Source organism: Phyllosticta capitalensis, assembly GCF_038381095.1.
Source record: "Phyllosticta capitalensis strain CBS 128856 chromosome Unknown BKA78scaffold_2, whole genome shotgun sequence".
Classification (NCBI taxonomy): Eukaryota; Fungi; Ascomycota; class Dothideomycetes; order Botryosphaeriales; family Phyllostictaceae; genus Phyllosticta; species Phyllosticta capitalensis.
Window position 1 is genome coordinate 226,901 of NW_027117440.1, and position 27,828 is coordinate 254,728.

At 54.1% G+C, this 27,828-nt stretch overlaps 10 protein-coding genes across 10 annotated transcripts; 6 read left to right on the top strand and 4 right to left on the bottom strand.

The window, feature by feature from the left end:
- Positions 1-429: 429 nt before the first annotated feature.
- On the bottom strand, positions 430-2,220 carry BKA78DRAFT_246527 (CRAL-TRIO domain-containing protein; the record flags this gene model as incomplete). The annotated part of the gene is made up of 3 exons (XM_066884227.1): positions 430-1,776; positions 1,829-1,970; positions 2,027-2,220. 3 exons carry the CDS (start codon positions 2,218-2,220, stop codon positions 430-432), a joined length of 1,683 nt encoding a protein of 560 aa, XP_066747292.1.
- A 653-nt stretch (positions 2,221-2,873) lies between these two features.
- On the top strand, positions 2,874-3,854 carry BKA78DRAFT_69154 (uncharacterized protein). Its single transcript, XM_066893588.1, has 2 exons — positions 2,874-3,365; positions 3,427-3,854. Exons 1-2 carry the CDS (start codon positions 3,032-3,034, stop codon positions 3,624-3,626), a joined length of 534 nt encoding a protein of 177 aa, XP_066747293.1. The 5' UTR covers positions 2,874-3,031; the 3' UTR covers positions 3,627-3,854.
- Positions 3,855-4,789: 935 nt separating this feature from the next.
- Positions 4,790-5,630, top strand: BKA78DRAFT_349499 (uncharacterized protein; the record flags this gene model as incomplete). The annotated part of the gene is made up of 2 exons (XM_066890817.1): positions 4,790-4,973; positions 5,134-5,630. 2 exons carry the CDS (start codon positions 4,790-4,792, stop codon positions 5,628-5,630), a joined length of 681 nt encoding a protein of 226 aa, XP_066747294.1.
- A 615-nt stretch (positions 5,631-6,245) lies between these two features.
- Positions 6,246-9,116, top strand: BKA78DRAFT_364311 (uncharacterized protein). Its single transcript, XM_066892516.1, has one exon. It carries the CDS (start codon positions 6,271-6,273, stop codon positions 8,884-8,886), a length of 2,616 nt encoding a protein of 871 aa, XP_066747295.1. The 5' UTR covers positions 6,246-6,270; the 3' UTR covers positions 8,887-9,116.
- A 716-nt stretch (positions 9,117-9,832) lies between these two features.
- BKA78DRAFT_292144 (uncharacterized protein) lies at positions 9,833-11,270 on the bottom strand (the record flags this gene model as incomplete). The annotated part of the gene is made up of 6 exons (XM_066886003.1): positions 9,833-10,138; positions 10,215-10,581; positions 10,720-10,803; positions 10,955-11,048; positions 11,078-11,168; positions 11,202-11,270. 6 exons carry the CDS (start codon positions 11,268-11,270, stop codon positions 9,833-9,835), a joined length of 1,011 nt encoding a protein of 336 aa, XP_066747296.1.
- A 4,527-nt stretch (positions 11,271-15,797) lies between these two features.
- BKA78DRAFT_292145 (uncharacterized protein) lies at positions 15,798-16,599 on the bottom strand (the record flags this gene model as incomplete). The annotated part of the gene is made up of 2 exons (XM_066886004.1): positions 15,798-16,356; positions 16,541-16,599. 2 exons carry the CDS (start codon positions 16,597-16,599, stop codon positions 15,798-15,800), a joined length of 618 nt encoding a protein of 205 aa, XP_066747297.1.
- Positions 16,600-18,450: 1,851 nt separating this feature from the next.
- Positions 18,451-20,046, top strand: BKA78DRAFT_349501 (uncharacterized protein; the record flags this gene model as incomplete). The annotated part of the gene is made up of 2 exons (XM_066890819.1): positions 18,451-18,667; positions 19,940-20,046. The coding sequence occupies 2 exons, from the start codon at positions 18,451-18,453 to the stop codon at positions 20,044-20,046; spliced, it is 324 nt and encodes a 107-aa protein (XP_066747298.1).
- A 753-nt stretch (positions 20,047-20,799) lies between these two features.
- Positions 20,800-21,341, top strand: BKA78DRAFT_292147 (uncharacterized protein; the record flags this gene model as incomplete). The annotated part of the gene is made up of 2 exons (XM_066886005.1): positions 20,800-20,912; positions 21,035-21,341. The coding sequence occupies 2 exons, from the start codon at positions 20,800-20,802 to the stop codon at positions 21,339-21,341; spliced, it is 420 nt and encodes a 139-aa protein (XP_066747299.1).
- A 1,412-nt stretch (positions 21,342-22,753) lies between these two features.
- On the bottom strand, positions 22,754-23,193 carry BKA78DRAFT_292148 (uncharacterized protein; the record flags this gene model as incomplete). Its single annotated transcript, XM_066886006.1, has 2 exons — positions 22,754-22,945; positions 23,014-23,193. 2 exons carry the CDS (start codon positions 23,191-23,193, stop codon positions 22,754-22,756), a joined length of 372 nt encoding a protein of 123 aa, XP_066747300.1.
- A 2,284-nt stretch (positions 23,194-25,477) lies between these two features.
- Positions 25,478-26,098, top strand: BKA78DRAFT_292149 (uncharacterized protein; the record flags this gene model as incomplete). The annotated part of the gene is made up of 1 exon (XM_066886007.1): positions 25,478-26,098. One exon carries the CDS (start codon positions 25,478-25,480, stop codon positions 26,096-26,098), a length of 621 nt encoding a protein of 206 aa, XP_066747301.1.
- Between the last annotated feature and the right edge of the window lie 1,730 nt (positions 26,099-27,828).

The window sequence follows — 27,828 nt, forward strand, 5'->3', positions numbered from 1 at the left end:
ATCCTAGATGCTGGCTTGGCGCTCCCTCAGCTGCACAAAGAACCAACACTTGCCAATTACATGCATCGTCATTTTAAACTACTCGCTGGACAGTCTTTTCTCTACTCGCAATCGAGGGGCGCTGTCTTTCCCTTGACCGAAAACCAGCCGACGTGTTGCTTGAGACCGAATGAAAATGATGCCAGGACTTATGACAACTCTAGATGATGGGGAGTGATCATGTGCCAGGTGGAAAGGTGATGAATAGATGTGATGCTGGTGGTGAGCATGCGAGCCCCGTCTCTCCATCCGTCGTCCGTCCGCTTGTCCGCCCAAGGAAAATTCGAGACACTGCTTATCCCCTGCAGCCGCGCTCCATGATGAAATACTGAGACCAGATGACTGGGGGTTAATAAAGAGCAGAAAACGGTCCAAAATGCATGCTGTCGATCAAGCCGTCGAAGCCGTCTGCTCCCGCAAGTATCCCTCCACCTGCTTGTCCTCCATCTTGTCTACGCGCTCGTCCTCTGCTGCCGCAGCCGTCTTCTCTGCGTCGCCATTCTCCTTTTTGCCGTTTGCCAGTCCCACGCTCGCGGCGACCGTCGAAGCCGTCTCCTTTGCTTGGTCTACGAGGCTTTTCCGCTTGCCCTCTCCGTCCTTGTCACTGGAAACGTCCTTGGCCGCCTGCCCAACCGTGTTTGGCTCCATCGTCACCGTCTTGTCACCATGGCCGTGGTCGTTGACCGCACTATCCGGCGACCCATCCGCAAGCTGACCTTCTGCGTGCGTACCGTTTTGACCAGCAAGACGGGCTTCAGAAGTCCCTGTCCGAGCCTCGACTGTGCGGTCGGGCAGGTTGACCGTGCTGTTCCCTGACCGCGGCGAATCGCTCGGGGGCGTCTCAAGAAGCTCGGCGTTTGGGTCGACAGCTGGCTGCGTAAAAGTCCCAGTTGTTGTTTCCAGAGGGTTGTGCTTTTCAACCAACGGCGTGGCGCCCGCCACAGCGGAGCCATGCATGGCCTTGAGGCTCGTGTTGGGCGCATGCAAAGAAGCAATGACCTGGCGCCGTGGCTTGCCACCCTCACTACCTACCGCAATGGCCTGGATTTGGCCGTCCGAATTCTCTTCCCACTTGATGGGACCCGTGGGAAATGTGTCCTTGCCATTCTGCTTTGACGAGTTGATGAACTCCAAGCGCTCGACGATGCCAGGCTCGAGGTTGGGGAGTTGGCCAAATTCGTAGTCCAGCTTGCCGCCGTATCGCTTGGGAATGTTTTCGGGGTCAATGTATTGCTCCATGACCTCCTTCATATTGGAGTTTGTGAGGATGAAGATTTTGGAGACGGTGATGGGGTCAAACCACCGCTTGATCCAGCTCCAGACGGTGGGGAAGAAGGCGGGTGCGCCGATGATGAAGATGCGGTCCAGGGTCTCGGGGTAGTGTGCCGTTGCCAGTTGCGAAGCGTCCTGCATGTGGTTCTTGAGGTTCCAAAACTGCTTGAGGCCAACCTTTGAAATATCGACAATGTTGTTGCTTTGCGAAATGGGTGTCTCTGGGTGGCCGCGGTCCGGCATGGCCGAGCACAGAGGCATGACGAAGCGGGTGAGGTTCTCGTAGAGGGCAAACAGGCGCAGCAGCCTGCCGGGCACCTTGCGGTCTTGTGTGGTGGAGCCGGCGGAATCGCTCTTCTTCTGACTGGCTTCATAGGCGGCAATGTTTTTGGAATTGAGGTGGGCGACTTCGAAAAGGTAGACGGGGATGCCCCGCTTGTCCCGACGGCCGGTCCATTGCGGATACTGAGAGACAGTCAGCGTCTGCCAGGGTCCAGAGCAGAGCTCAGGTACTCACCAGGCGGCGCGTCTCGTCGTACTCCTTGATGTCGATGGTGTCGTAGAGGGCGTCGAGGCGGTTCTCCTTGCGCCAGTCCTCTGTTTCTTTAAACTGCTTGAGAGCGTCGGCAGGGCTGAACTTGCGCGCTCTCAGGTAGCGGCTGCGCTAGCCGTCAGCAAGCATGTCGGCGGCAGAGAGTGAGACCAGCAGACTCACAGCATCGTCTCGTCGTCATGGCTGGGAATCTTCTTGTCGTCGACGCCGGCGGGGCGGTAGTAACCTGCATCCTTGCACAGCTCTTTGAACTTGTCGAGGGCCGTCTCCTGGTTCGCGGTGAGGTGGCCCAGGTGAGCGGCGGGGTACTGGTACGAGTCGATGCGCGACAACTCGGAAGCGTCGTCTTGTGGCATGTTTGGAAAGGCGATACGAGTGCGAGTGTGGAGGCGAGACGTGTGTTTAAAGAAAGGGTTTTGTGAGGTCTTGGGACGAGGGAGGGCCCTGCATGAGCAAATGTCTGGTCGGCCTCTCGCTCATCCGCGCAGCCGCCCCGAAAGATGACATATTTTGGCGCCGTGGTCTGTACCACTTTCCACTCTACACTCGGGGCATCCGGCTCCCACCGGAATCTCACCTCATCTACGCGCCCACAATGGCCGTCTCGTTGGTCTTTTCCCCCGCCATCTGACCCCGATGCGCCAGGTCGCCGACTCTGCCGTTTACTGGTGGTAGACGACGACAAGACCGGCGAGCGGGTGCGGGCGCGCGGGCCGCAGTGCGTGAAAGACGGCGGACTGCTGTTCGCGGACGGCCTGCCAAAAGTCAAAGGGCTGGCGCCGGGTTCCTTGCTTGATCCTGGGACCCAAAGGCGCACTGGCAGCTGTCAAAAGGGCCAGAAACGACGTCATCCAGGCCAACAACCCAAGACTCCGAGCGGCGAGACCGAGCCGACCACGGCCAGCACCAGCGGACCACCGGACGAAGCCTTGCCGCTCCTCCGCCTCCGCTCTCCGCACCCTCGAGGGAACTTCTCACGACGCTGGGCATCTATAAACGTGCCATCTCCTCCCTGCCATGCCATGTGAGAGATGGCCAAGACTTCCCCTCTGTGCCTCCATCCCCTCCGCCGGCCCAATCACATCCTCCGCACGGGGTCCTGTCCATCGCAATTTTTGACTGGTCAGCCGTACCGTACTCGTATTACTATTCATCGCGTCAATCCACATGCCTTTTTGGACAAGAGCCTGGACTTCAAAAAAAAAGCATGGTTTTGAGCCGCTAAGCCCTATCGTTGCGGCTAACTTAGACTCTCGGGACCCGTGTTGCGCATGGCGGCTCTTGGAAATCTCCAATGATTGGACCACGGGTAGGTGTCGTTGCTTGCAAAGAATTCGAACATGGCGAAGGGCCAGCCCTTTTGATTTTTGCAGTGGTTGGGTAGGAATCACGCTGCGCGCAGGATCCTGCCAGACTGTCGAATCTGACACAGCGACAACAACATCAAGGAGAGTCATCACGTCGTTAGGTCTGGGGGCCCAAGGAGCATTCAAAGGCCGGGGTATGTCTCTCGTAAGCTGCCGCTTTTCGACCAATTGTGGATTCATGGCTTGCCTCAACAGGAACTTCGAATGCGCCGTCTTTCAGATCCGAGGCTTATGAATGCTCCCAAGACTATCCCGAGGGGAGTTGGAAGTGCCATTTCTTTTGTCAACCAGTGTGCCTCCCAATGTCCAGTAGCGCCTCAAACGTCACTAAATACCAGAATCATCTGGGGCGGGGACGCCAACTCGTTCTACGACAAACAGCCCCCACCCCCTGATGGCTGATCGACTCTCTCCACGCCTTCCATTGGACATGAGCACCATGCTCGACCACATGTCATCCAACAGCTTGACGAGCTCCCTTTTCGAGTATGACGGGCGCGCGCCCTTCCTCGTCAGTTGGAACAACACAGCTCTAGACTTTGCTCGTCATGGCGCCTCCAACCACAAAGTCATCATGCATGCCGTCGATAACATCTAGTGCTCCAGCGCCACACCTTGAAAGTCTCTGGCATCCTTACTTCTCCGGCCAGCTTGACACCCGCTTAGACCTAATCGGGAACATGACATGGGGAATGGCGCAGGCGAGCGGGAGTGCGCCGGGCCGGACGTGCCAAGCGGATGTGCCCTCTTTTGACTCGTAAGAACTTGGATCGCAGGATCGCCGGGGCGATGATTCCGGTTGGTGACTGACAGGGGATCGAATTGAAAGCCGTGATGGAAAGATGTGCTGCCTATCGCTGATTGGAAGCTAGGAAACCATGAGTGGGAAAGGATACGTCAAACAGCAAATGCTGTAATCTAAGCGGTCTTGCTCCAGCAGTTGACGCTGTTTTGTAACTAACATTCCAGGGACTCAATTCTTCACATCTAGAGTGGTCACTGGGAGCATGAATGCTGCTGTCTTCTTCGACCGTCAATTCTTCATTACCTAGCACGCCAAGTAATATGCGTTTGCAATCATGGTTTACATTTGACTTCACTGCCATCAGAATTCATCCAAGCGCGTCCTCAATTTCGCGACTCCACTACCAAATTGAGACACTCGGGATGCCACAACATGTGGCTAGAATTTGTGGCGGTGCTATAAGCCCCTGTCCGATGTCGTCATCAGGTAACCCTCAGAATTGGAATCTCACGGCGCCGAATGCTGCTCCAAAAGCTCTGTGATTTTACATCAAAACACTAGGTCTTCAATATGGAAATGACACGCGCCATCATCAATCGGGAAAGACACCCAAGAATCATGACTTCGAACACCAAGAGATAGTAACCTTCCACCGAGATCCGATGCCCGGCGGGGCAGCCGTGCGTCATCCGACACCCACGGAGCACTGCGTAGCAACAACATTGAAAGTCCAACAAACCCAAAACTGCCGCACTTCTTCACCTTTTGACTTGTCCAATTCTCGCAGATACCCGCAATTGAGTCGACGTCACCATGCCCAACGTGATTGAAAACGCCATTATTCCGCTTCGCTCCGGCGTCGATCTGGAGTCTGCCGACAGCCCAGATGCCCAAGCATGGCGCCAGACCCTGACGATTCTCTCAGAGCAGCCCGGATGCGTGCGTCTGGCGACCGGGCTGCAGGTCGAGAACCCAGACACGATGCAGATGCTCATTGGTACCGCGCCCTCTCTCTGCCCCCAACACAACAACCCACCACCTACACCACACCACGACATCATCATGCGCCAGCACCGAAAGGTACCGGCAGCAGCAGCCGCGGCCTCCACACGAGCTCGACCCGCAGCCGAAAGATTCTGACCATCAGAACGAAATAGAATGGAAGAGCGTTGAAGACCACGCCCGCTTCATGGCCGCGCCGGCGTACACGCCCTTCTTCAACAACATCAAGGGCATCATGTCGCCAACCGCGGCGCCCATCCTGACGCACCACGCCCTGGCGCCCGACGCGTCTGCCGCGTCGTCGACCGCGGCCCCCGTCACCGAGCTGGTCTCCTTCTACTTCGCGCCCGACTTCGTCAACGCCGACTTCGACGCCCCCGTTGCGGCCTTCGCCGACGCCGCTGCCGCCCACGCCAAGGGCTTGCATGCCTATACCGCCGGCTGGGCTGTGGAGGAGGATGTGGAGCACGCGAGCCTGGCGGAGGCGGGGGGCAAGGGGAAGCTGTGGCTGTTGGTCGTCGGGTGGGACAGTATCGATGCGCACATGGCGTACCGGCAGACGCAGGCTTTTCGCGACACGATTGGCGGGCTGAGGGCCAAGTCGAGCGGCGTGGAGATGCACCACGTGGTGTTCAAGGAGTTTTCCGGATAAGCTGGGCGGACGGCGCGGATTCGATTGCGGCTTCGAGAAGGTATGTGGAAGTGGATGTCCAAAAGATGCGGGTTGACCAACGGTTTTCACAGCTCTAGGTCTTGGTGTAGGCAGAGCAGAGTAGAGTAACAATGCTTGTTTTTCACTCCTCGCTGTGTGTCCTGCTGCTCCTGGCAACGTCCGCACGGTGTTGGGACGTCTTGGTTGTCCGAACTCGCCCTTCGTTCCACATCCAACTCGCGGTGATGCTTGGGAGCCGAGAAAGCGAATTTTCTCATCTTGAAAGATGCGCAAGCAGGAAATATCTCGGCTCCTTGAGCACATGGGACTGGGAAGTATCTGAATTTAATATGCACATCTAAGAAGTTTAACGTGGAAACTAGGGAGCAGCCGTAGTCCTAGACTAAGTATCCAAACCCATGACACGCACAACAAAACGATCGTGGACGCGTCCAGTCAAACTTTCCGGATTAGGCAGTCTGGATAGCAAACTCGCGGGAATGCGCCCAAGGCACGGCCACAGAAAAAAAAATAATTCAAAAGCATCCATTTCAACAAATGTGTGGCCAGGGAGCGTTTACGCCCTTCCCAGCCCCAACATTGTTGCACTTTTGTCTGCTATAAAGCGGCCGCGCCCTGCATGCGTCTTGTCTTGCAGTTCTTGCAGGTCAGACCTCACGATCGAGATTCAACCACCATGCGGTTCTCGCTCGCTTTTGGCTTTTGCTTCCTTTTCGCCGCGGCGTTGGCTGCGCCGCTGAATCCGCCTGCCGATGAAGGCGTCGTCGCCACCGCGGGGGCCGTCAACGTCGACACGGCCCCGATTTCGAAGGCGCTGAAACTGGAGGATCCTGACAACGACCTAGAAGAAAAGACAGGGTGTATGGAGGTGTACCACTACCATGGCCGACAAAAGGTGATCAAGGCGGTCTGCGGTTTTACTGCGATCAAGGCATTCGAGGAATGGTCCGAGGCGCAACGGCCAATCGACCACGCGGCGCTCCTAAAAGAACACGTACGCCTCGAACTACGGTGGCTGGAGAAGAAGCTGGGTCTGCGCAACAACACCTTCGACCGCATCGGGCGCGCAAATGTCCCCGACCAGACGGTCAGGATCAGCAAGAAGTGGGCCGACCAGATGGTCCACGATGCCATGTGGTGGTTTCCGGATAGGTGGTTCAAGAAGTACAAGGACTTGGCTGTTGCGCTCAACCGGACCCAGGAGGCGTACGATAAGAACAAGGCGGAGGCCGCGCAGTTTGGTTTTGATTTGGCGGCGAAGAGACCTGCTCCGGCGTTCAATTTGACCAACGAGCTTGATGACGCGGCGGCCATGAATGCTGGAGCTTTGGCACGGCGCGATGTCTCGGACGACTCGGACCGCGTTCAAGTCGATCCTCTTAACAAAACTCAAGAATTCTACGACCGCAAACAGGACAAGAGCCTTGCGCGCCGTGACCTTCAGGCCGACTCAGACTGCATCCGAGTCTACCATGACCATGGTCGAGAGAGGGTGGACAAGGTCGTATGCGGCAAAAAGGAACTCATGGCGTTTAGGAAATGGTCTGATAAGCAAGCAGCAATAGATCATGAAGCTTGGACAAAAGAACACCTGGAGCGTCAGGATCGATTCGTCGAGTCAAAAATGGGCCTTCGCAACAACTCCTTCCTCCTAAGAAATCGCAACGACATCCACGGCAACAAGATAAGGCTTGGAAGCTACCGCTACAATCACATGGTTGAAAATGGGATGTACTGGACCCCGGAGAAATGGTTGAAGAAGTATCGCAAATACGTCAATCAGCTCAATGAGACTCAGGCTTACTACGACAACAAGCAAGCTTCTCAGACTAATATGACCCAGGAGCTTGACGACACCACGACCCGGGATGATGGACCCTTGGCACGCCGCAGTGTCGCCGGGGACGACGAATGCGTAGATGTGCTACATTACCATGGCATCAAGAGAGTCGAGAAGCGCATCTGCAACAACAAAGAGCTCAAGGCCTTCGAAAAGTGGTCCAAAAAGCAGGCCTTAAAAGATGACGCCAAAGTCCTCAGGAAACACCAAGAAGTCGTTTTGCGATGGGCGGAGAAGAAAATGGATATGCGCAATGGCTCCATGAGTCGTGTTGATAGAAACGATATCTATGGCAACAAGATTCCTGTGCGAGGCTCGAAGGCTGCAACCATGCTGTCAAGAGCCGTGTACTGGTCGCCAGTGAAGTGGTACAAGAAGTACAGAAAAGAAGCCAAGATACTGAACGAGGCCCAGGAACAACTGGAAAGGAAGAATCTGGAACAAGGACAAAGAGATGTTCGTACCAAGAACGGAACGGGGAACTCTATGTCCCGCCGTGACCTTGTTCCTGGATCTCCCGTCCAAAATGAGCGCAAGCACGACTTCGACCCAGTTTCGACGCTCAAAGAAGGCGACAGGAGCGATGGATTCATCGGGATGCAGTTGCGGAAGCTGTTTAGGCAGCTGGATCAGAATGAATCTTCGCCTGTGCCTGTCCCGTCTGAGGTTTCTTCCCTGGATGACTCCGTCGCAATGAAGTCTTTTCTCCGTGGGTTTTACGACGAAGACTTCGATTCGGATAGCGACAATGACAGCGATGATGATTCGGACGACGATGGCGACAATGATTCGGACTACAGCAGCAGTCAAGTCGCTGTGACGCCGTCATCCACTCCCAACACCGCTGCCACGGTGCCGTTATTCAAGAGCTTGAGCAAACGCGCCGTGTCCACGACGCCAGAATCCGTCTCCGACTTCACCTTCCCCACGTTCTCGATCCCGGCCATCCTCTCTGACGTAAAACTTCCCCCTACAACCACGATCGGCGTCCCAAAGATACCCCTTTCAACAACCTCGACGCCCGCCTACCAATTCTCTAGACATCCCGACTTGAAGACATGGCCTTACACGACGCCCGACCCCACGACGACGCATCTCGGACCCTCGGGCTTCACGTCCATTATGGACGGCAGAGTGTGGATAAGAATCAAACCCCACGGGCCGCACTCGAGTACTCCGGAGTTCAAGAGCATCGACTTTAAGACGGAGACGCTTCCCACACCTTCTCCAACCGCAAGCGTGGGGCGAGATAAGCATGGGACCTTCACGTATTCAACGAGGCCCTATCCCGAGGAATTGCCTGCGTGGAGCAAGGCGGGCTTGATTGGTCCCAGGGCGTCGAGCAGGACGAAGGCGCGGTTGCTCAACGCGCCGACGACGACGAGGAAATCTTGATGCACGACTGGCCCACAGTGGGTGGCGAAAGAAATGACCAGTCCGAGACTTCGTGGTGGCGCCACAGTAGGTGATGAAAGGATTCCACCTGAGCTCAGATTCAGGTTGTCGCACACTCAGACGCAAGCGCTCGGAGGCTCCTTGTGACAAGGTACCTATTAAGAGAGAAAATTCTCTCTATGTTTAAAGCAACAAGCGCTTGAACACTCCACGTCTCTACGTGATCTGACTTGGCGATAGAGATCCTTTGAATAGCTATTCCTTCAGTCACCCACTTCGGCGGCGAAAGATGGTGCAGTGCGGCGCCGGCGCGGCAGAAGATGGACGGGCTCGGCGATGTTGAACCCACCGGCGACCACACACCACAGTAGGTGACGAAAGAAATTTAACCCAGGCTTTGCTTCAAGTCGTTGTACACTCGGACGCAAGCGCTTGAAGACTCCTTGTGGCTATTCACCAAGAGAAAGATTCCCTCTATGTTGGAGACATGAAGTGTTGAGGACTCCTTGTGGCCATTCACTATGCGAAAACCTCTCTCTATGTTGGAGGCAGTAAGCGCTTGAAGACTCCTTGTTGCCATTCACCAAGAGAAAACTTCTCTCCATGTTGGAGGCAGTAAGCGCTTGAAGGCTCCTCGTCCCTACGTGTACTAACCTTGGCGACAGATTCTTGAATCAGCAATTTCTTTTGTCACCCACTGTGCACCAAACAACGAACAGTGCAAAGACAACCGAATTCCGGCCTTGCACTCCCCACTTCTTCAAAGCTTCTTATAGCTGGCTGCAGTGTAGACACCGCAATCACTGAAGCTAATAGTTATTGGAGTGGAGTAAGAATTCCTAAGAGAACTATCAATTGAAGTCACTACTACAGCTGAATCATGTACACATCTTTAAAGCTCCCATCATCCCACTCCTAATTTACAAGTGAGACGAACTGCAGAGACTCACGATATGAGAGCGTGATGTTGCTGCCGGTATGTGGAGCCGTAGGAGCCGCCTGCAGCTGCAGGGGTATCAGGGGCCATTGACATGGTTAAGAGTAACTCATCGCCTTCCATCCCACCACAAAACCCGCCCCACAATGCCCTCACCGACGCGGAATGCGAAGACGAAGGCTCCTTGAGAGCAGAGCGAGTTGACTTGGACTTCTTATCAGAAGTCGCGGCATGCGAAGATGAGGGCTCCTCGGGGGCTGCGCCAGATGATTTGGACTGCTTGCCGGAAGTCGTGGCTTGCGAAGACGGAGGCTCCTGAGCAGAATGCCACCAACACCAACACCAAAGCCAACAAGCTTCTTTGTCCAAGTCCTAGGGGGTTGCCGACTACCCTCTGGTACCAATCTATCTGCAATGCCGCTCTCCATATGACACCACCAACAGGACCGAGTAAACCAATATCGGGGTGGCGCCGTTGAGGAACATGACGATCGAAAGCGCTAGGCGACGCGGCTGTAGTGGATTGTCGCCAATCTGGTTTATCCGGTCCGCTCCCCACAACAACTCCGACCATCACACCGGCGCAGCGAACAGCCAGACCGTAGAACCGAGCACCAAAAGGGCCATTCCCGTCGTGGAGTGGAGCACGGGCTAGTTGTGGTGGTGGTGGTGGTGGTGTGGTTGTTGTTGCTGTTGCTGCTACTGCGGCGGCGGACAAGCGCGCAGCGGGCCGGCGGCGGAAAAGTTGTGCTGTTCTTCTGTGAACGTTAGTAAGTGCGCAGATAGGGAGCATTCGAACGTGTGATGCACGGAATGATGAAGCATCCAAAGTCTCAGTGTTGTAGGAACAGGGAGCAATCAAGTGTATAAGGAAGCAGACGCGAGGTTTGACTTACGGCGAGCGAGAGAGAAGACGGGCAAGGGCGCGGCAGCGAAGCGAAGCGCACGCGCGCGCGGGAAAAGTGGTGTTGATCTTATAACTATGTCAGCAATGAGCCTACAGGGAGCATTCAAGCGGCTGATGACGGAGTGACAGTGATTGGATGTTGAATTCAGGGAGCATTAAAGTGCATGCTGCGTGCCAGAAGAGCGTATGCACGCATCTAAGGAGTAATCGAGCGTCCAACTTACAAGCTTGTTGATGGGGACGAGCAGGGTCTGCGTCCAAAGGCGGCAATGTGGGAGCAAAAAAAGGGCCAGCAAATTCGAAATTCTTCGTAAATGTCTATTGAATATGTTAGCAGAGATACGTACGGGGAGCCTTCAAGCGCTTGACTATCGGGTGATGGTGCTCGACGACTTCAGCGCAGGGAGCAATCGAGTGAATCCCCAAGTCGAGTAGATGCTTTCAGGGAGTGATCAGGAGAGTACAACTTACGAAAAAACGGAAATGTGGCGGGCGACGGCCGGGCGAGCAACAAGATCCAACAGCCTGTGCTGGATACATTGCGGAGTGAAAACAGGGAACAGAGAAACGATGAGGCAGATGGATAGAGATGGATGTTGGTGGATGGATGGAGATCAAGGTCGAGGGCGCTGTGGACGAGGGCAGGCGTGGGTGGGCATGGGCGGGCATGGGCGGGCATGACTTAGATGTCCCAAAAGGGTAAGCGGGTTTTGCAACTTCAAACGTCTATGGAACTTTGGCCGGAGAACTTTTTTAAATATTGAGATACATGCACATAGGGGGTCCCAGGGGTAGGGTAGGGGGTAAGGGGGTAGTATCTTGGTGACATATCCAAAAAAGGGTGAGGTCGGATTTCCCCAACTTCAAACGTCTATGAAATTTTGGTGAACAGTGAGATGCGTCTGGTCTGGAGAGAATGGAAGAAGGCACTGGCACTGCCCTGCCCGGTCGGTGGTCCATTCCGTCGCTCCTCCTGTAGAAAATTGAAAATAGGGGGTCACAGGGCAGCACCGCCACCACCACCACTATTAAGGACAAGAAGTCAACAGCAGCGATCACCACGGCAAGCTGCTCAAGCAAAATAGAGCAGTATTCATTCTTCTACCTGTTCTCATCTCAACCGAGCCGGCACCCACCGTCCTCCCGTCTTTCCGCATCTCCTTGCGCTTGCGCCCGCGCCCGCTATTGTCTCCAAAACTACGAAAAGGGCGCTCTAATCTCGAGAGTTTGACAGAAAAGATGCGTGGCTTCGGGGAAAAGTAGAAGAGCACGGCTCTCTCATGGCATAACGGGTTTTCCGTCCGAGACAACAAGCTTGGTACGCGTCGACAACCGATTTCCGCCTGCAGTTGATGATTGAAAGTGGACCCAACCTGGAGGCATATTGGTTTAGCTGGACGAGGATGCAGGTGACCAGAATCAGACAAAAAGCAAGCCGCAGATGACGAGACCAGGAGCGAGGCAGAGCAGCACAGCGAGACAAGACGAGGCGGCATGACGGCTTACCAGGCACGCGACAGACGGCGTATTCTCCTTGATAGACAGAGCGCGTCTCTCCGAGATGCCTCCATCGACGAATTGTGGCAGCCCTACCTCAAAATTCGACATTGTATCCGGCTCAGGCGCTGGCACGAGACGCTCGATGTGACGGACGGCGGACGGCACGCCCAGGTATTTCGAACCCGCCAGCGCCGCGCACGTAGCTGGAGGGCTGGTGGGACTGGGTCGTGGGGGGCACGTTGGACGTGGCGCGCACGCCCTTGATGGTCTTGCAGCCGCCGCCGCGGTTGCGCTTCTTCTGGTTCCTGCTCGACGACGGCGCGGCCCCATCACCTCCGGGCGTCAAAGAGCGATACGACACTTCGTCGTCGCTGTAGCTGTTGGACGAGCGTGGTCTTGGAGCGTGCGGTAGCGCCGAGAGGAGTGAAGGAATGAAATGATACTGCCTGTCGGCAGCGCGATCCCGCAAACGCTCCTGTTGCTAAAAAGCGGCGACAATTCTGAGTAGACAGGTGGAATGCCCATGGTGGGTGGTGGCCTTAGCGGCGAGCGAGAAGATTGATTCACGGGCCTGGAAATAACAAGCCAATTCCGTCTCCCCCTCTTCAACACCAACTCCCTGTTTTTTCAAAGTTTCCCACAGCTATCTGCGCCGCAGACACCGCAATCACCGAAGCCAACAGTTGTAGGAGTGGAGAGGACTGCTGAGAGAACTGTCGATTGAAGCCACTACTGCAGCTGAATTATATACAGGTCCCCAAAGCTCCTCATCCCACTCCTGCAACTGAAAAAGACTGCGCAGACCCACGACATCGGATCGTAGTCTTGCTGGCTGTCAAGGGGAGCAGGGCTCACCAACAAGTGTCTCCATGCCTGAAATACAAACTCTGAAGCTCTTGCCGGCCTCCTCATGTGTTTAGTCTGACCAATTTCTCAAAAACAAGACGCTCCATTGCGCCTCACTGATTGACTATGTGCAGGGCAGGTGACAGGCTGAGGAAATTTCCGGAGTTGCAGCACCCCCATTAGGTGTTAGGGGGAGTATTGAGGTGCTCTTCGGACCTACTCGAGTACATCGGGAGCGGTTGATCCTCGCGTGTAGTGTTTCCGATCCGTTGCCATCGTACTATATACGCTGGCGGACACGATTGCTTGTAGTTTCCTCGCGGCGGCGAGCAAGTAGATCCGGCGGCCTGTGCTGGATATGTTGCAGTGTGAAGATAACAGAGAAACGATGAAGTAGATGGAGAGGGACCATCTGCTCCTTGAAGGAATTCGTGACTTCAGGCGTCTTGTCGGCCTCCGTCCACACACTGATACAGTCCACCAGCTTCTCGACCCGCGTGTTGACCCGCTCGTCGCGTATCTTCTTCCTCTCCTGCTCTGCGCGTAATGAAAGTGAGCGGAGGTGGGAACCCTGTACGGGGTGCACCATCGACCGATCCTGATGTCTTCGGATGGATTTGAGTAAGAGCATAGCTGTTGGGACCCGAAAGATGGTGAACAGTGCCTGGATAGTGTGAAGCCAGAGGAAACTCTGGTGGAGGCTCGCAGCGGTTCTGACGTGCAAATCGATCGTCAAATTTGGGTATAGGGGCGAAAGACTAATCGAGCCATCCAGTAGCTGAGACCGCCCTTCTTCTTTTCCTTCGCACGCAATTCCTTCTCTTACTGCGATGAAGCCTGTGCCCTTGCGCGTGAACTGCAATAGCTGCCTTTCTTTTAGAATACAAAAGGGGGACGGCTTTCGCAAAATTTGCTGCGGCAGATCGTCACCGTCTTGTCGTCATGGCCGTGGTCGTTGACAGCATTGTCTGGCGAGCCGTCTGCAAGCTGACTTTCAGAGTGCGTGCCGTTTTGACCTGCAAGACGGGCTTCAGAAGTGCCTGTCCGGGCCTCGACTGTGCGGTCGGGTAGGTTGACAAGCACCGAAGTCAATTGTCATCCGAGGGCCAAGAGGAAGGCATCGAAAATGCGCCTGCTAGCCTGAACATTCAGGGGAAATGCCCACATTGGCTGTTGGAAGTCTTGATGGTATTGCTGACGAGCGGCGACAATACCAAGTCGGCAGGCAGGTGGGATGCCCATGTTGGTGATGGGGGGCTGCAGCGGCGAGCGACAAGATCCAGCGGCCTGTGAAGAATGAAGCAGGAAGAAAATAGACCGAGCGAAATGGACGCAATTCTCTATTGAACATGTCAGCGCTTGACAACTCAAGACAAGTGCACCCCCAAGTTGAGAGATGAGGAGCAAGTACAACTTACGGAGAGACAGCGACTGGATCCGGCAGCCTGGATGAGTACTTTCGAGAGCGAGCACAACAAGAAAACGCTGAACTAGATGGAGAGGGATGGATTTGGACGGATTGAGATGAAAGGTCGAGGTGAAAGGTGGATGGTGGTAGAGTGGTATCAGTCGACACAGATCAGCGTCTGGCCTGGTGAAAGGTAGAAGGAAGATGTTAGAGCCCGTCGTCGAGGCGTCGCGATTGCAACGAGAAGTGGGTCGTGGGTGGTTGCCGGTGGGTGGTGGTCGAGGCAGGCCAAAGAAGGCGCATGATCCTCTGTTCCTCCTCCTCTAGCAGGTTGTGGTTTCAGGCAGTCATGTAGGCAAGCAGTGCTCTGTTTCGCACCATGGTAAGTACAAGGAGTAATCAGTTCCTTCTACGTTGATAGGGTCGTAGGTAGGGCCTGTGCGGCCTCTAGGTATCTATCTTGCGCGCGTCGCGCTCTCGTTCACTCCCTAGACATAATTATCTACCACACGCTGTCGCTCGCTGGCCCCCTGCCCGTTTTTGTCTCTGCTCGCCAACATCAGCAGCATAGCAGCACCAGCAGCAACACGCTGCCCATTCAAACCGTAAGTTAGATCTCTTGATGACTCCCTGGTTGTTTGAGCTTGTCTCGGGCGTATCGCTCGTCAGGAGCATGAATGCTCCCTGTCTTCGGTTGTCACATATCCCATCTCTCAATGCTCAGACGTTTGAATGCTCCCTGTATGCTCATGGCTGACATAGTTACTAGTTGCCCGTTGACCTCCTTCTCTCTCTCCTCTCCTCCTGGCGCGCCGCAGCGCGCTGAAAACGCCGCAGTAGCCGCCGCCGCAACCTCCGGTTGCAGTTTCAAGTAGGTCCACTTTTTCAGCATATTCATAGACGAGTATCTTGGTATTTCGAATCAGGCGCTATGTTTGAATGCTTCCTGGACTCATGATGATAAAAAGAGCTTGGAAAATTCTGTGGCATGGGGTGAAGAGCCACATGCTTTTTGATCTTCGACAATACGGGCTGGGGATTGTTTGTCATTTGAGTCGTCAAGCGCGCGAATGCTCCCTGTGTACACTGTTGCTGACATAGTCATTAGAGACCCACCATCACTTTCTCTCTCTCTCCCTCCCTCTGCTGCTGCCGCCGCCGTCAACGCGCTCCAGTGCCGCCGCCGCCGCCGCCATCATGTCCGTCTTTTGGCAGATGGTATGGTCCCCTAATAGCGCCCTGTATCCACAACATCCATATGTGCACAGAAGCAATTTCTTAGTTGACTGAGTCAACAAGCATTTGATCACTCCCTATTTCTGTTCCCATGCACAGATTTCCACGTCACAAGAATCACCATGAGCCATTTTGCTCTGGTCATCGAGCAGAAATTTTCTCTGTCTCCCAAAATGCTTTGCTTTTGAATGCTCTTGCTGATCTGAAATACTGTAGCGTTTATCACCAATTTTTCGTTGCCGGACGCCCGGCCAGCTGCCGCTGGCTTTTTTCTGGCCGTTTGGTCCCTCGGGGCCATGGTTTGTCTGGTCGGCGCGCCGGCCTGGTTTGGCCTGTCCGGGCGGGGCCTGGGCTATACTGGGGGCTGGGCCTCCAACGACAAAGTACGCGCCCGGCTTGTGGCGGGGCTGTTTTTTGTCGGCCTGGTGGGTGGGGGGGTCGCCGCCTGGGTGTGGCGTGTGGGGATGAGTAGGGGGGAGGTGGAGGTGGATGAGGAGGGGGGGTTGGTGGTTGGGGGCGCACGAAGGGGAGGATGTGGTTGGTGGTGGGGCTGGTGCTGGCGCTGGCGGTGGAGGTGGTGGTGATTGGGTGGGGGTGGTAGGTGGTTGTGTGGGGTGGGCTGGTAGTTTGAACTCCCTGTATGTTCATCGCTAACACAGTCATTAGAAGTCATTCTCCTCTCTGATTGTTCACCTCTCCTCTCTCCTCCGATGTGACGCCGCGCGCCGAAAGAAGCCACCGTCGACACAGCAGTGATCTCTCATCGGATAAAAGTAAGTTCGAACGCTCGACACCTCTACTGCTCTCTGGATACACCCACCTGAATCTTCCATCGTCCATAGCACCGTTACTGACAAAGTCGTAGAAATCCATCATCATTCTCTCGCTTTCATATCAATACTCTCTCCGTCCATGTCTCAACCGCCAACACCACCAACGCCATCGCGGCTGTCGCCGGGCATCCATATTTGCTACCATTGCGGTGCACCAGCTGACTTGAGCTGGCTTTGGACCATTCAGTAGCGAGGTAGTAGGAACCCCTGATTGTTCCTTGTATCCAAAATTTCACCACTCAACTCTTATATCGCTGTCATTTTATATGCCACTGCTGATCTGACATGCTCGTAGTTTTTGTTACCAATTATCTTCTTTTAACGCCCGGACTCTCGGCCAGTTGCCGCTGACTTTTTGCTATGCGTGTGTTCCCTCGAAGCCTTATATGTCTGGTCATGCGCCAGCCTGGTTTGGTTTGTCTCCGCCCGGCTTGCGATTGCAAGTTACGCGCCCAGATCGCGGCAGGACAAGGATTTTCGGCCTGGTTTATGCCCGAGTTGCTGCCTCGGTGTCCCGGATATGGATGAGGAGAGGGGCGTGTCAGGGGGTTGATCGTCTCCAGCCTCAGAGACAACCGCAGTTCCTCACTATTTTCTATCGGCATCATTGTCCAGCCAGCTAGCCGCCTCGACCCCAAGCAAAACGGCAGCCGTAACACAACATCTGCTTTCAGCGCGCAAGTTGGATCCTTTTCCTATCCCCTCGTCTCAAAACCGTAAGTGCTCCCTGTCCTAGCACACGGACTCGACTTTCACTGTTACTTCAAGCACCATTCGCCTGAGTATTGCCTGCTAATATCAGTATTGGAAACAGCCCCTCCCACGAACTCTTTTCCTCGCTCTCTACCTGACGCCATCGAGTCGCTCTCCTGCGCAAAGTCCGCGCCGCACCACCACCACACCACAATCTGCGCCTCCAATCGCCAGTCGCCAGTACCTCCACCCACAGCAACAACACCAGCACCAGTAGTACCAAGATGTCGTGCCTGGACGGTGCCGCCGTGTTCGTAAAGATTGTCCGTACGTTAGCTTCCGGATCATGAACGCAACACTTGAGTGCTCCCACTGACGCTGTTGCGCATAGAAAATTCCAGCAACTGTTGCACTGGGCACCTGTTGTTTTCTAGCTGTGTGTTACCAGGCTTGTCATCGCGGGCGTGCTCGGCGTCGCGATACCTGTGAGCTAGGGGATCGCTGCCTCAAGACAAACATTCCCAAAGTAAGTCGTGGATCTCGGCGACTTCAAATATCAAAGACTTGGACCGACCCTCCCAACTAACGGTTTGAATAGCTGTCCGCGAATATTGGCGCAAGATGTGGAACGAGGCATCAGCCTTGTAAATGTCTTGCCAATTTTCCTTTGGGCCCTGGTGGCTCTCTCGTGCGCGGCGTCGGTCGTCGCGATTGTGGTTGCTCCGGTATGGGAGGCCCGTCGTCGCGTGAGCGACAACCATGGCAAGGGGGCCATCCCGCTCCCATACGCGCATGCACGCGCGCACATGACTGTTGTTGTGGCTTCGGCCATAATTTTAAAGCTTGTTGTCATGGCTGTTTTGGCGTGTGTAAAGCCATCAAGATTTCGGAGGAGGCAGGTGGGAGGCCTCTTATTTTTTGGTGCGGGACTCTTTGTGGAGGTTTTTGTTTTTGGCCTGACATTGTAATTTTTTTTTCTTTTTTCCCCCTCTCCCTCCTCCCCTTCCCTCTCCCCTTCCCCTCTCTTCTTTTCCCCCCTGAATCCAAATCGGAGGCGACAAGTGGGGGGGACTTTTGTTTTTTGGGGCGGGATTCAACGATTCAACCCTTCCGACCCATCACACGGCCTCCCTCTTCGCTAGCAACTGTGACGTCGTCAGTCTTGTCAGCTTGGAGATCAAATCTCACAGCTGAGAATCCCAGCATGTTCACGTCAGGCAAGCATTCCGACCACACTGTCAAGCTCAGAAATGGCCGCGAGTTGCGCGTGCACAAGGCCATTGTGTGCAAAGCTTGCGCTCGTCTCTGGCTCACGCTATCAACCCATCGGAACCGCATCCCGGCCTCGCGACGACCCCCTATTGTGCCGTTCGAGCTCGGCCTGGTCAATGTCCTCTCAAGTCTCCCCTTTCGATTTTCTGGTTGGATGTTGAAGAGAAGGAGTTAGTGGTTGAGAAGGGGCAGGCCAGGGGGCCGATGTGGTTGGTGGGTCTGGCGCTCAACATTCAGCTGTGCTGGCCGGAGTGACAAAGGGTTGATCGAAGGCCACTTACGCTACAAGAAATGAGCAATTTAATGATTACAGACACTTCAGACGCAAGCTGTTCTACAGTGAAATTGTCTTGGCCGCTGGATTACTTGCCCCCTTTCAAGCTGACGGCGAAACTGACCGCGCGGATGACTCCGTTATTGACCCTAATTCAGTTGCCAGTCGCCGCCCTGCTGGTGTGCATGAATGCTCCCTGTGCTCTCAGGTTTGAGAGTCGGTTGAGAAAGTTGGTCTCTTATGTCTGTCGAGCTCCGGCTAATGTGTTCGAATGCCCCCTATCGTCACGAAGGCTGAGTGCACACATGGCCAACTGAGACAGCTGCCCAGAGGACACGCTGTGTGATGGCAAGCCAGATTCTAACGACGACCACCTGGGTGATTGCAGTGGTTTTGGACTTTTTGGAGTGCGGAATGAGAACTGGCGAGGAAAATGTCGACTGAAGCTACAGCTACATTTAAAAGCCAATTGAAAAGAATCAAGATAATAAAGCATAGGGTGGATTGCTGCCGGCTGGCGCAAACAACAATCATCTTCCGCATATCCTTCCTCAACATCAACTCCGGCTTCGCAGAAAACCACGCGGAACACCACTCCAACGCATCACCAACCAAACCCAACAAAACACGAAACCACCACCATCCAAACGACAGTGAGCTTCCGCCTCTCCCTCCTCGATACCAACTCCGGGCCCGCACTACCCCTAGCTTTGCTAGGCTTGACACCCATCCAACTCCATCATGCCCTCCAGCCATCCGCGCTCTACCTCAATCTTTGCCTCCATCCCTTATCATTTCTGTCGTTCAGGCAGCACCTATTGTCTTACAGCACTATCCGACACGATTATCCTCCACAAGCTCTCGCTCGCCGGCTCCTTAGCCGCCGCTCTCCGACAGCATCAGCAGCAACAGCTGCATTTTGCTGCCGACACTATAAGTCGGGCGCTTCATACCTCTCATAACTCTACAGCTGAAAAAGTCTCAGAATTCATCACTCGCTCCCATCGCTCGCTCGCTCCTCCCGGCGCTTCTACGTCCTCGAAAGCCACCAGCACCGCTGGAGCTCCTAGCCATCAAGATAAAACGATGCTGTGAGTCTGCTGGTCTCACTCTGTGCTACCAATATCCTTGCTGACGGCTAGCGTAGACGAAACTGAAGACTGGCGCAAGGAGGACCGCCTCGACGCGCTCTATGACACAATCGAAATTAAGGAGTACGACGACGGCTCACATTGGCGACGTCCTACTCAATAAGCAGGCGGAACTCGATAAAACCTTAACTACCTTGATAAGTACCCTATGCTGGACTTCTCCTAGCAGCGCCAGGTTTTAGTTTCCGGTTATAGGATTAAAGATAGCCGACACCTCCTTATCCAGAGCTAAGAATCAAGTAGTAATCACCACTGCTTGCGCTTTGGCTATCCTTGATGAAATGCCGGACGCGAATACCTTCCTCGGGCAAGATTGGAAACGAGTCTACTTGATAACGACTGAGGGTCCTCAGCACACTCTCTTCTGCCTGCTGCCCGTCCGCCGTCGCAGCAGTATCACCACCAACGCCGCAACCATAACCACAACCACATCTCACTCAATCTCTCTTTCTCTCTCTCTTTCTCTTGTCTTCTCCCCTTTTCCTCCTCCCTCTACTCCCGTCCGGCAATCACCATGGTCTACCCTTGTAAGTTTTGAATGCCACTTTCTCCTTTTCCCCGGCCTTATCTGTTCCTTTATGTCTCATTGATGCTAATTCAGCTGCCAGCTCTCGGCCTTGAAACAAGAGCCCCGGTGACCTTGTGCTGTTCGTTTGGTCCATCGGGGCCATTTTCTGTCTGGTCAGAGCGCCGGCCTGGTTTTGTTTGTCCGATCGGAGCCTTGGAAAAAGCTGGGGACTGGGCCTCCAACGACAAGTTACGTGCCCGACTCGTGGTGGGGCTGGGCTTCGTGAGCCTGGCCAGTGCCGGAGGTTGAGGAGGGAAATTGGTGCTTGTGGGGCGAGTCAGGGGGCGAATGTGGTTGGTGGTGTTGCTGGTGCTGGCGCTGGCGCTCGGTCTCCCCCGTCCCCTGTTTTGCTTTTCTGGTCAAAAGTTGAAGAAACAGGGCTGGGCCATTAGGGAAACGGGGTTAGTGGCGCTGGCGATCAACTTTCAGTTTGGCTGCTGGCTGGAGTGATGAGGGGTTGATCAACTGCCACTTACACTACGCAAGAGCAATGAGCAATTGAATGCGACTCCTGACACTTCAGACGCATGGTTTCCCAAAAAGACACTGTTTCAGCTCTAGGATTTGGCAACGAGGGTAAGCAGACTGAGTTGGCGAGAGAGTTCAAGACCAGAGCAGACGCAGAAACCAAGGAGAAGAGGCCAGAAGCAACCAGAGGTCCAAGAGAGACCAGGGGAACAGGCAGCAGCACTCACCGCAGCAGCAGACGGAAGAGGCAGACGCAAGTCTGTGAACTGAAAGCAGGAATTTTGTGCTGCGGCTTCATCGCTAGCAAGCCTTTGACATCGTGCTCGAGCGACAAAGAGTCTCTACGCATGGTTGTTTGTTGAACTTTGATCGCAGTTTCACGTAGAGCAATGGTTTTCGGAAAGAAGGACTTGAATAGGGGGGAGGAAGGGAAGGGACTATCAAAACTACATAAAAAACAGAAAAGGACTATCTAGGGGTAGAAAGGGGGAGGCAAGGGGTAAAACAAAGAAAAAGGGGGCGGCTTGCGGACAAAAAAAAACAAAACAAAAACAAAAACAAAAACAACAACCAAACCACAACAACAACACCAAAAACAAAAGAAAGCGAGGCGCCGAAAGGGCAGACAAAAAAAAAAAAAAAAGGAACGGACAGGGGGGACCAGCCCACCCCAAACACCGCCATCTACCACGAGCCGAAGCCCAGCACACCCCACTCCACCGCGAGCAACAACCCCAACAAAATCAAGGCCTGAAGCCTTGCCCGCAACACCGGGGCCACCCACCAAACCCCCTCTTCATTGAGGCGCACAAGGCGCTCTCGCCCCCCCGCCCAAAACACCCCTGCGGCGACCGGGACGCCACCCCCAAAAATGTAGGCCACTCCGGCCACGATCTGGCGCCGACGCCCACAGGTCTCAACGGTGCCGTGGTCGGCGCCCAGACGCGCGGACGAGCCGCGACCAAAAAACAAGATGGGGGCACCCACCAGCCCCAACACAGCCAAGACCAACCGCACAAAAAACACAAAAGAAGTGAATTTTGGCCACGAAGGCCTGGGCATTTGAAAATTTTTAAATTCGGCCGTAACGGCTAAGTCAAAAATTAGCAGGAGCATTCAAATATACGGTACGGAGTAGGAAACAATGAACATAAGGAGCAGTCGAATGTATGCAAACAAACGAAGTGAGTTGGAATGATGAGTAAAGAAGAAGAAAGCCATTTCCAAAGGGAGTATGAAGTTGCATGACAACAAGATGGATATGAGGAGTGCTCTTAAACGTACCCGCGAGCCCGATGGTCCACGCCGGGAAACCCATTCTGGTGGCTGTGGTGGTGGTGGTGTTGTTGGTGGTGGTGGTGCTGGTGACGAACGGGCGCGGGGCGGGCGCGGGGCGGGCGCGGGGCAGGCGCGAGGCAAAAAAAGGGATTGGAGATGTCTACTGATGATGTTAGCAGTGTACATACAGGGAGCAATCAAGCGCTCAAAGCATGAGATAAAGGAAATCCCAAGCGCTTGACGCTCGCCATCAACCAAGGAGCATTCAGATGTACGCCACACGTAGCGAACCCAAGCTCTTGACACCATGAACCCAAGCTCTTGAAACCCCAAACCAGAGAGTATTCGTGTGTATGAAGACCAATGAAGCGGATATGTCCAAGGAGCAATCGAACGTCCAGACTTACAAAAAACGCAACCAGAGGTTGCGGCGGTGGTGCTGGTGAGTTGTGAAAGCGCAAAAGCGCCGGGCAAGGAAACGAGCTTGGGTCTACGACTATGTCAGCTGCAGGCTTTCAGGGGTGATCAAGCGTCCAACTGACAGGTTGTCGGCAGCCTTATGCTGCTGTTGCTGTTGCTGTTCGAGAGCGGCGAGGAAGCAACGGGCAGGGGTCCGACGAGCGACAGCGTATGGTAGATAATTATGTCTGAGGAGTGAACGGGAGCACGACGCGGGCGAGATAGATACCTACAGACGCACGGGCATCGCCCGTGACCAAGTCAACAAGGAAGGTGTCGACTGCTGCTTGCACTTACCTCCAGATTGCTCTGTCCAACGGCTGCTGCTTCTGCACCACACGCTCTTCTCTGCGGCTTACTTGAGTTGCCAGATCCCTGAGTGTCTGGTAAAGAAGCTTGAAAAAGTTGGCAGCAGACAGCTACCTCGGCGCATCTGCCGGCGCGCGCCGTCAACAGCACAACCCTCTTCACGGCCATTGTGGCGTTCATCTATTCTCGTGGCTGACTTGATGTTGGAAGTGTACAGAGATTGCCAGCATTCGAAGGTAGGCCACGATGATGGCCGGGGGGGAAGGGTGAGAGGAAAACTGGAAGAGAGAAACATGTGGTAGTTGTGGTGTAGGTGCTGGTGACGCTGCTGTGATGTTTTTGCTACTTTGACGGTAGACTGGCAGCGGACAGAAGCCGGGGCCGGAGAAGTCATGTTGCTCTTCTGATCGTGATCTAACAGCGGGTCGTAATATGCGGTGTATATGACCAACCGAGGTCATAGAGCAAGTCTTCGCCAAGTTCCTCAATCCTCGCTTCGTCAAAGTGGTTTGTCCCGCGGGCTGTTTGCTTCTGCCTCCCTGGACTGCGGCTACAGTGGAAAAGTTCAGAACACATCTGATCCTTCTGCCTTGATGTCTTCCTCTCACACAACCATTTCCGTTCCACTTCCTCAATCTTCATTGAAATTTCAATCCTGTGCCTGCTTCTCTCAGTTATTTTACTTGAGGAAAAGAAGGTTTCTCAGTCTGAAGCCGAGGTGTGATTCAATTTGTCCCCGCAGTGTTTTGTTTCAAGTGCGCTTTCCAGGGAATGCGTACGCGTGGTTAAAGGCATACCGCGTGCCATCACGCTCCGCTTACTTTCGACCCCGGACTTCCTCTGCTATTCAAAATCTCGTCAATGGATCACCCTGTCGTAAAGAAAGCTTTTCTCAATGTCCTTTGCGTGGAGGACACGGATTGAGACAGTGAAAATGAAGTGTTAGCGATTCAGACAATGAAGAGTCGGACCACCGCAGCAGAGCTATTTAAGTTCAGCTGGTGTTTTGATATCAATCTGGTGTTCTTTTCAAGGCAGTGGAAGACTCTGCTGTGTATCTACGGTCGAGAAAATGTCTCACGATGTTTGTATTCTAGTCGACACGGCAAAGACCGTTTTGATCTATTTGTTCTGCTACTGTTAATGCAATTGTGTACGTCATGCGCACTTCCTTCATGATGACTCAATTCTTACTACATTCCTCCTCCCCCTTCCCCTATTATCCTCTTTCCACCCGGTCAGGCGAACTACATTGGTATCGGTAAATCAAAGCGTGTTTTAGGACATTCTACTCTTGCCAAGTATCGTGTTTCCTGTTCCAATTTGCATGACCCAATCGCAGTGGAACCTGCTCCTGAGAAAGATGATTAAAAAGTAGAGATTCAACATATGAAATTCTGTTGTCAATGACCGCTTCATCAGAACAAGCGGCCAGGAGGGAGCAGCAAAACCGCCCCCTTGGACCGGCCGGTTCAGCGCTGAACTTGACTTTGACCTATATCTCGTGTCTGAAGCTTACCGGTACTCTCCCAATGATCAAATTTAGTCCTGGCTGACTTGTGAAGAACCACGGGTGTGGACTGACCCCAGACTGTGGGAATTTCGAGGAAGGGGAAGAGACTTTCAAGTGCAGAGACAAGATCCAAGAAGAATGATTGAAGCTCGATTGCATTGTGAAGCAGAGGGTGAAATTGGTTGCAGCGTGAGTCTTGCGCGAATGGCCTACGCCGTAGACCTCTTTACTCGCATCTAAGGGGTAGGCCAACAATCTCATAGTCCCAAAAATATGGACCATCGATGAATTGGTGCAATAATCCATCAAAACACAGATGGTATGGAGAATAAGAACGAAACAAGGAAGAAATTGGGGCCCAACTGTCCCCTCATTCTGCATATCCCCACCATCAAAGAAAACCACAACCCCACCACGTTTGACAACAACCACCCCCAGGATTCAATTTGGAGATAAAAATGAGTGCATTCACCACCTCATCTGTTGAACCCAGCAAAGATGCCTTCCACCACGCCCACCGCTGCCAACAATAGGAGGAAGACCAGGACCGGCGAGGCTGCTGAGAGAAGCATGGCAATTCGGAGCCTCGAGCGATGACGCTTTGCGGCCGGGCCCTGGTCCTCCACTCCCCACAACAACCCCTTTGTCCACCACGCCGGCGCAGCCGCCAGCCAGACCGTTAGAACCGAGCACCAATAGAGCCACACCTTAAATGGAACGGAGCTTGGCTGATAATTGACGTTCGTCTAAGTTCGTTCCACTGGAGACAGAAATGTTAGCATTTCGAGCGAAGAAGAAGAGGAATGTTCAATGGAAGTTGACTTACAGTCTGGGTTCTCCCGACTTGAACCCGGTGTGGCTTGGTGGGCTTCTACACGGTTGGTCTGGTGACTGCGGCCGCCGCCATTGCCATCATTGCGAGGAAGCGTGACAAGTTGAATGGGCAGGCTTGGCGGCGGGCGATTGTCGGTGGTGGACGGTGGAAAGTTGACGAGTGTTGTTGCGAGGGAAATTGTCGAATTGTTGGCGTTGTCGGATGGGTATGCGGAAACAGCGATGGTGGAAGACGAGCGAGAGGGCGGCTTGGTGGGCTTCTACACGGTTGGTCTGGTTGCTGCGGCTGCCGCCGTTGCCATCATTGCGAAAAAGCGTGACAAGTTGAATGGGCAGGCTTGGCGGCGGGTGGTTGTTGGTGGTGGACGGTGGGAAATTGTCGAATTGTTGGCATTGTCGGATGGGTATGCGGAAACGGCGATCGTGGAAGACGAGCGAGAGGACATTTTGGCGTTGATGAAGAGAGGCTTGATGATGTTGGCGATGTTGGCTGGTGGTGGCGCGTGTAATGATACTGTTGCGTGGTGGAGGCGAGGGCTGAGGGGCAAAACTGATGCTTTGGTAAGATGTTGTGGTAAAATGAGGCCAAACAGCAGCGCCACGAGAGGACCCCAGCGAACATGTCCGAGCCATTGGGCGGGAATTTCTACATACAGCGTCAGTAGGGAGCATGCAGAAGTGCGAAGCGACAATAATGGTGGGACAATATACCTCCAGCGCACTTGAGGGCAACGGCCACGTCGACATAGGACATGCTGCTGGTGCTGCCGGGATGCCAACTCCGCAGGCGACAGCACAAAACGTCCACAGGCCGATCAACAGCGCCACGAGAAGAACACGATGCTCGAGCTGGTGTTTCCCATTGTTCTCAACAGTTTGTTGGCGGAGTTGAGTGCGATGGCGGAGACGACGACGGTCGAGAAAGAGCGAGAGGACATTTTGGAAGGTTGACAAAAAAGCTTGTTGGTGATAGTGGTGATGGTGAAAATTCTGCGGTCGACTATTGCTGCTGCTGGTACCGTGGGCGAGCTGACAATCAAACGTTCAGACTAACGAAAAAAGGCAACTCAGGGTTGCGGCGGTAATTTTGGTGGTTTTTGAAGGCGCAGAGGCGCCAGGACGGAGGGAACAAGCTGGTTTCTATGACTGTGTCAGCTACAGACTTTCAGATAGTGATCAAGTTTCCAACTAACGTTTTTTCGGCAGCCGAATGCTGTTGTTGTTGCTTTTGTTGTCGAGGACCCACGAGAACAACGGGCGAGGGGCCTGCCAAAGTAGAGCTGATGGTAGAAAATTATGTGTGGCGGGCGGACCACGAGGAAGATCGGGGACGGTCTCGGTGGTGAAGTCGGGCTGCGATGCAGCATGATGTCGACCGTGGTGATGTGGGAGATGATGGGAAGCGCATCCGCATGCGTTGCTTCAGGTGGCAGTTGAGAGTGATGATGATAGACTCTGACTGAGCGACGGACATGATGAGGTGGACGAAGATGAATGATGATGAGAGGTTGAGGTGGATGGGAGTGAATGACTGAAGATTTAGGAGGTTCAGGTTGGAGCGCGGCGGCAGGAACTCTCGCAGAAAGCATGTTGGATATTCCTTACTCTGCAGCCCGCATCCTTCCATCTCGTCTCGCCTGCCGCCAACAGATCAAGATATCGGCGCCTTCCTAGGTGTCCGTCTCCTTCCATTTCGCTGGTAGGACGCGGTTCCACCACGCCACCCAGTCATCTCACTTCCACCTCCGTCCTCCATCCTCCCTCTACGACCTCATTATCCTCCAGCTTGTCGAAATGCCCGTCATCTGACAAAGTGTCTACCAAACGCTCTCGCTCGCTGGCTCCTTGCCCGTTTTTGTCTCCGCTCTCCGACATCAGCAGCAGCAAAAGCAGCATCAGCAGCAACACGCTGCCCATTCGAACCGTAAGTTGGATCTCTTGATGAGTCCCTGGTTGTTTGTGCTCATCTCTGGCGTATTACACATCCCATCTCTCATTGTTCAGACGTTTGAATGCCCGCTGTATGCTCATGGCTAACTACTTATTAGTTGCCCGTTCACCTCCTTCTCTCTCTCCTCTCCCCTCCGGCGCGCCGCAGCAGCCGCCGCCGCCGCAATCTCTGGTTGCATTTCAAAGTAGGTCCACTTTTTCAGCACATTCATACGCGAGTGTCTCGGTATTTTGAATCAAGAGCTTTGGAATCTGGTTTTTTCATGGCAGGCGGCGTACGTTTGAATGTGGGGCGTAGCGGCACATGCTTTCTGGTCTTCGAGGCCAAGAGCTGGGGATTGTTTGTCCTTTGAGTCGCCAATCGCAGGAATGCTCTCTGTGTGCATGTCAAGAGCTATAATTCAGTCAGTCTGCCCTACAATTGTAGGGGCCCTAATTTTGGCCAATCAGGGTAGATTTTTTCGGCAACAGTGCACCGTCGCTGACATCGTCTTTAGAAACCCACC

Excerpts from the sequence above, each read along its gene's own strand:
- BKA78DRAFT_69154 (XM_066893588.1), top strand. The coding sequence starts at position 3,032 with ATGCCTTTTTGGACAAGAGCCTGGACTTCAAAAAAAAAGCATGGTTTT. Across the intron at positions 3,366-3,426 it reads AGGAGCATTCAAAGGCCGGG|GAACTTCGAATGCGCCGTCT; the intron begins GTATGTCTCTCG and ends TTGCCTCAACAG.
- BKA78DRAFT_364311 (XM_066892516.1), top strand. The coding sequence starts at position 6,271 with ATGCGTCTTGTCTTGCAGTTCTTGCAGGTCAGACCTCACGATCGAGAT.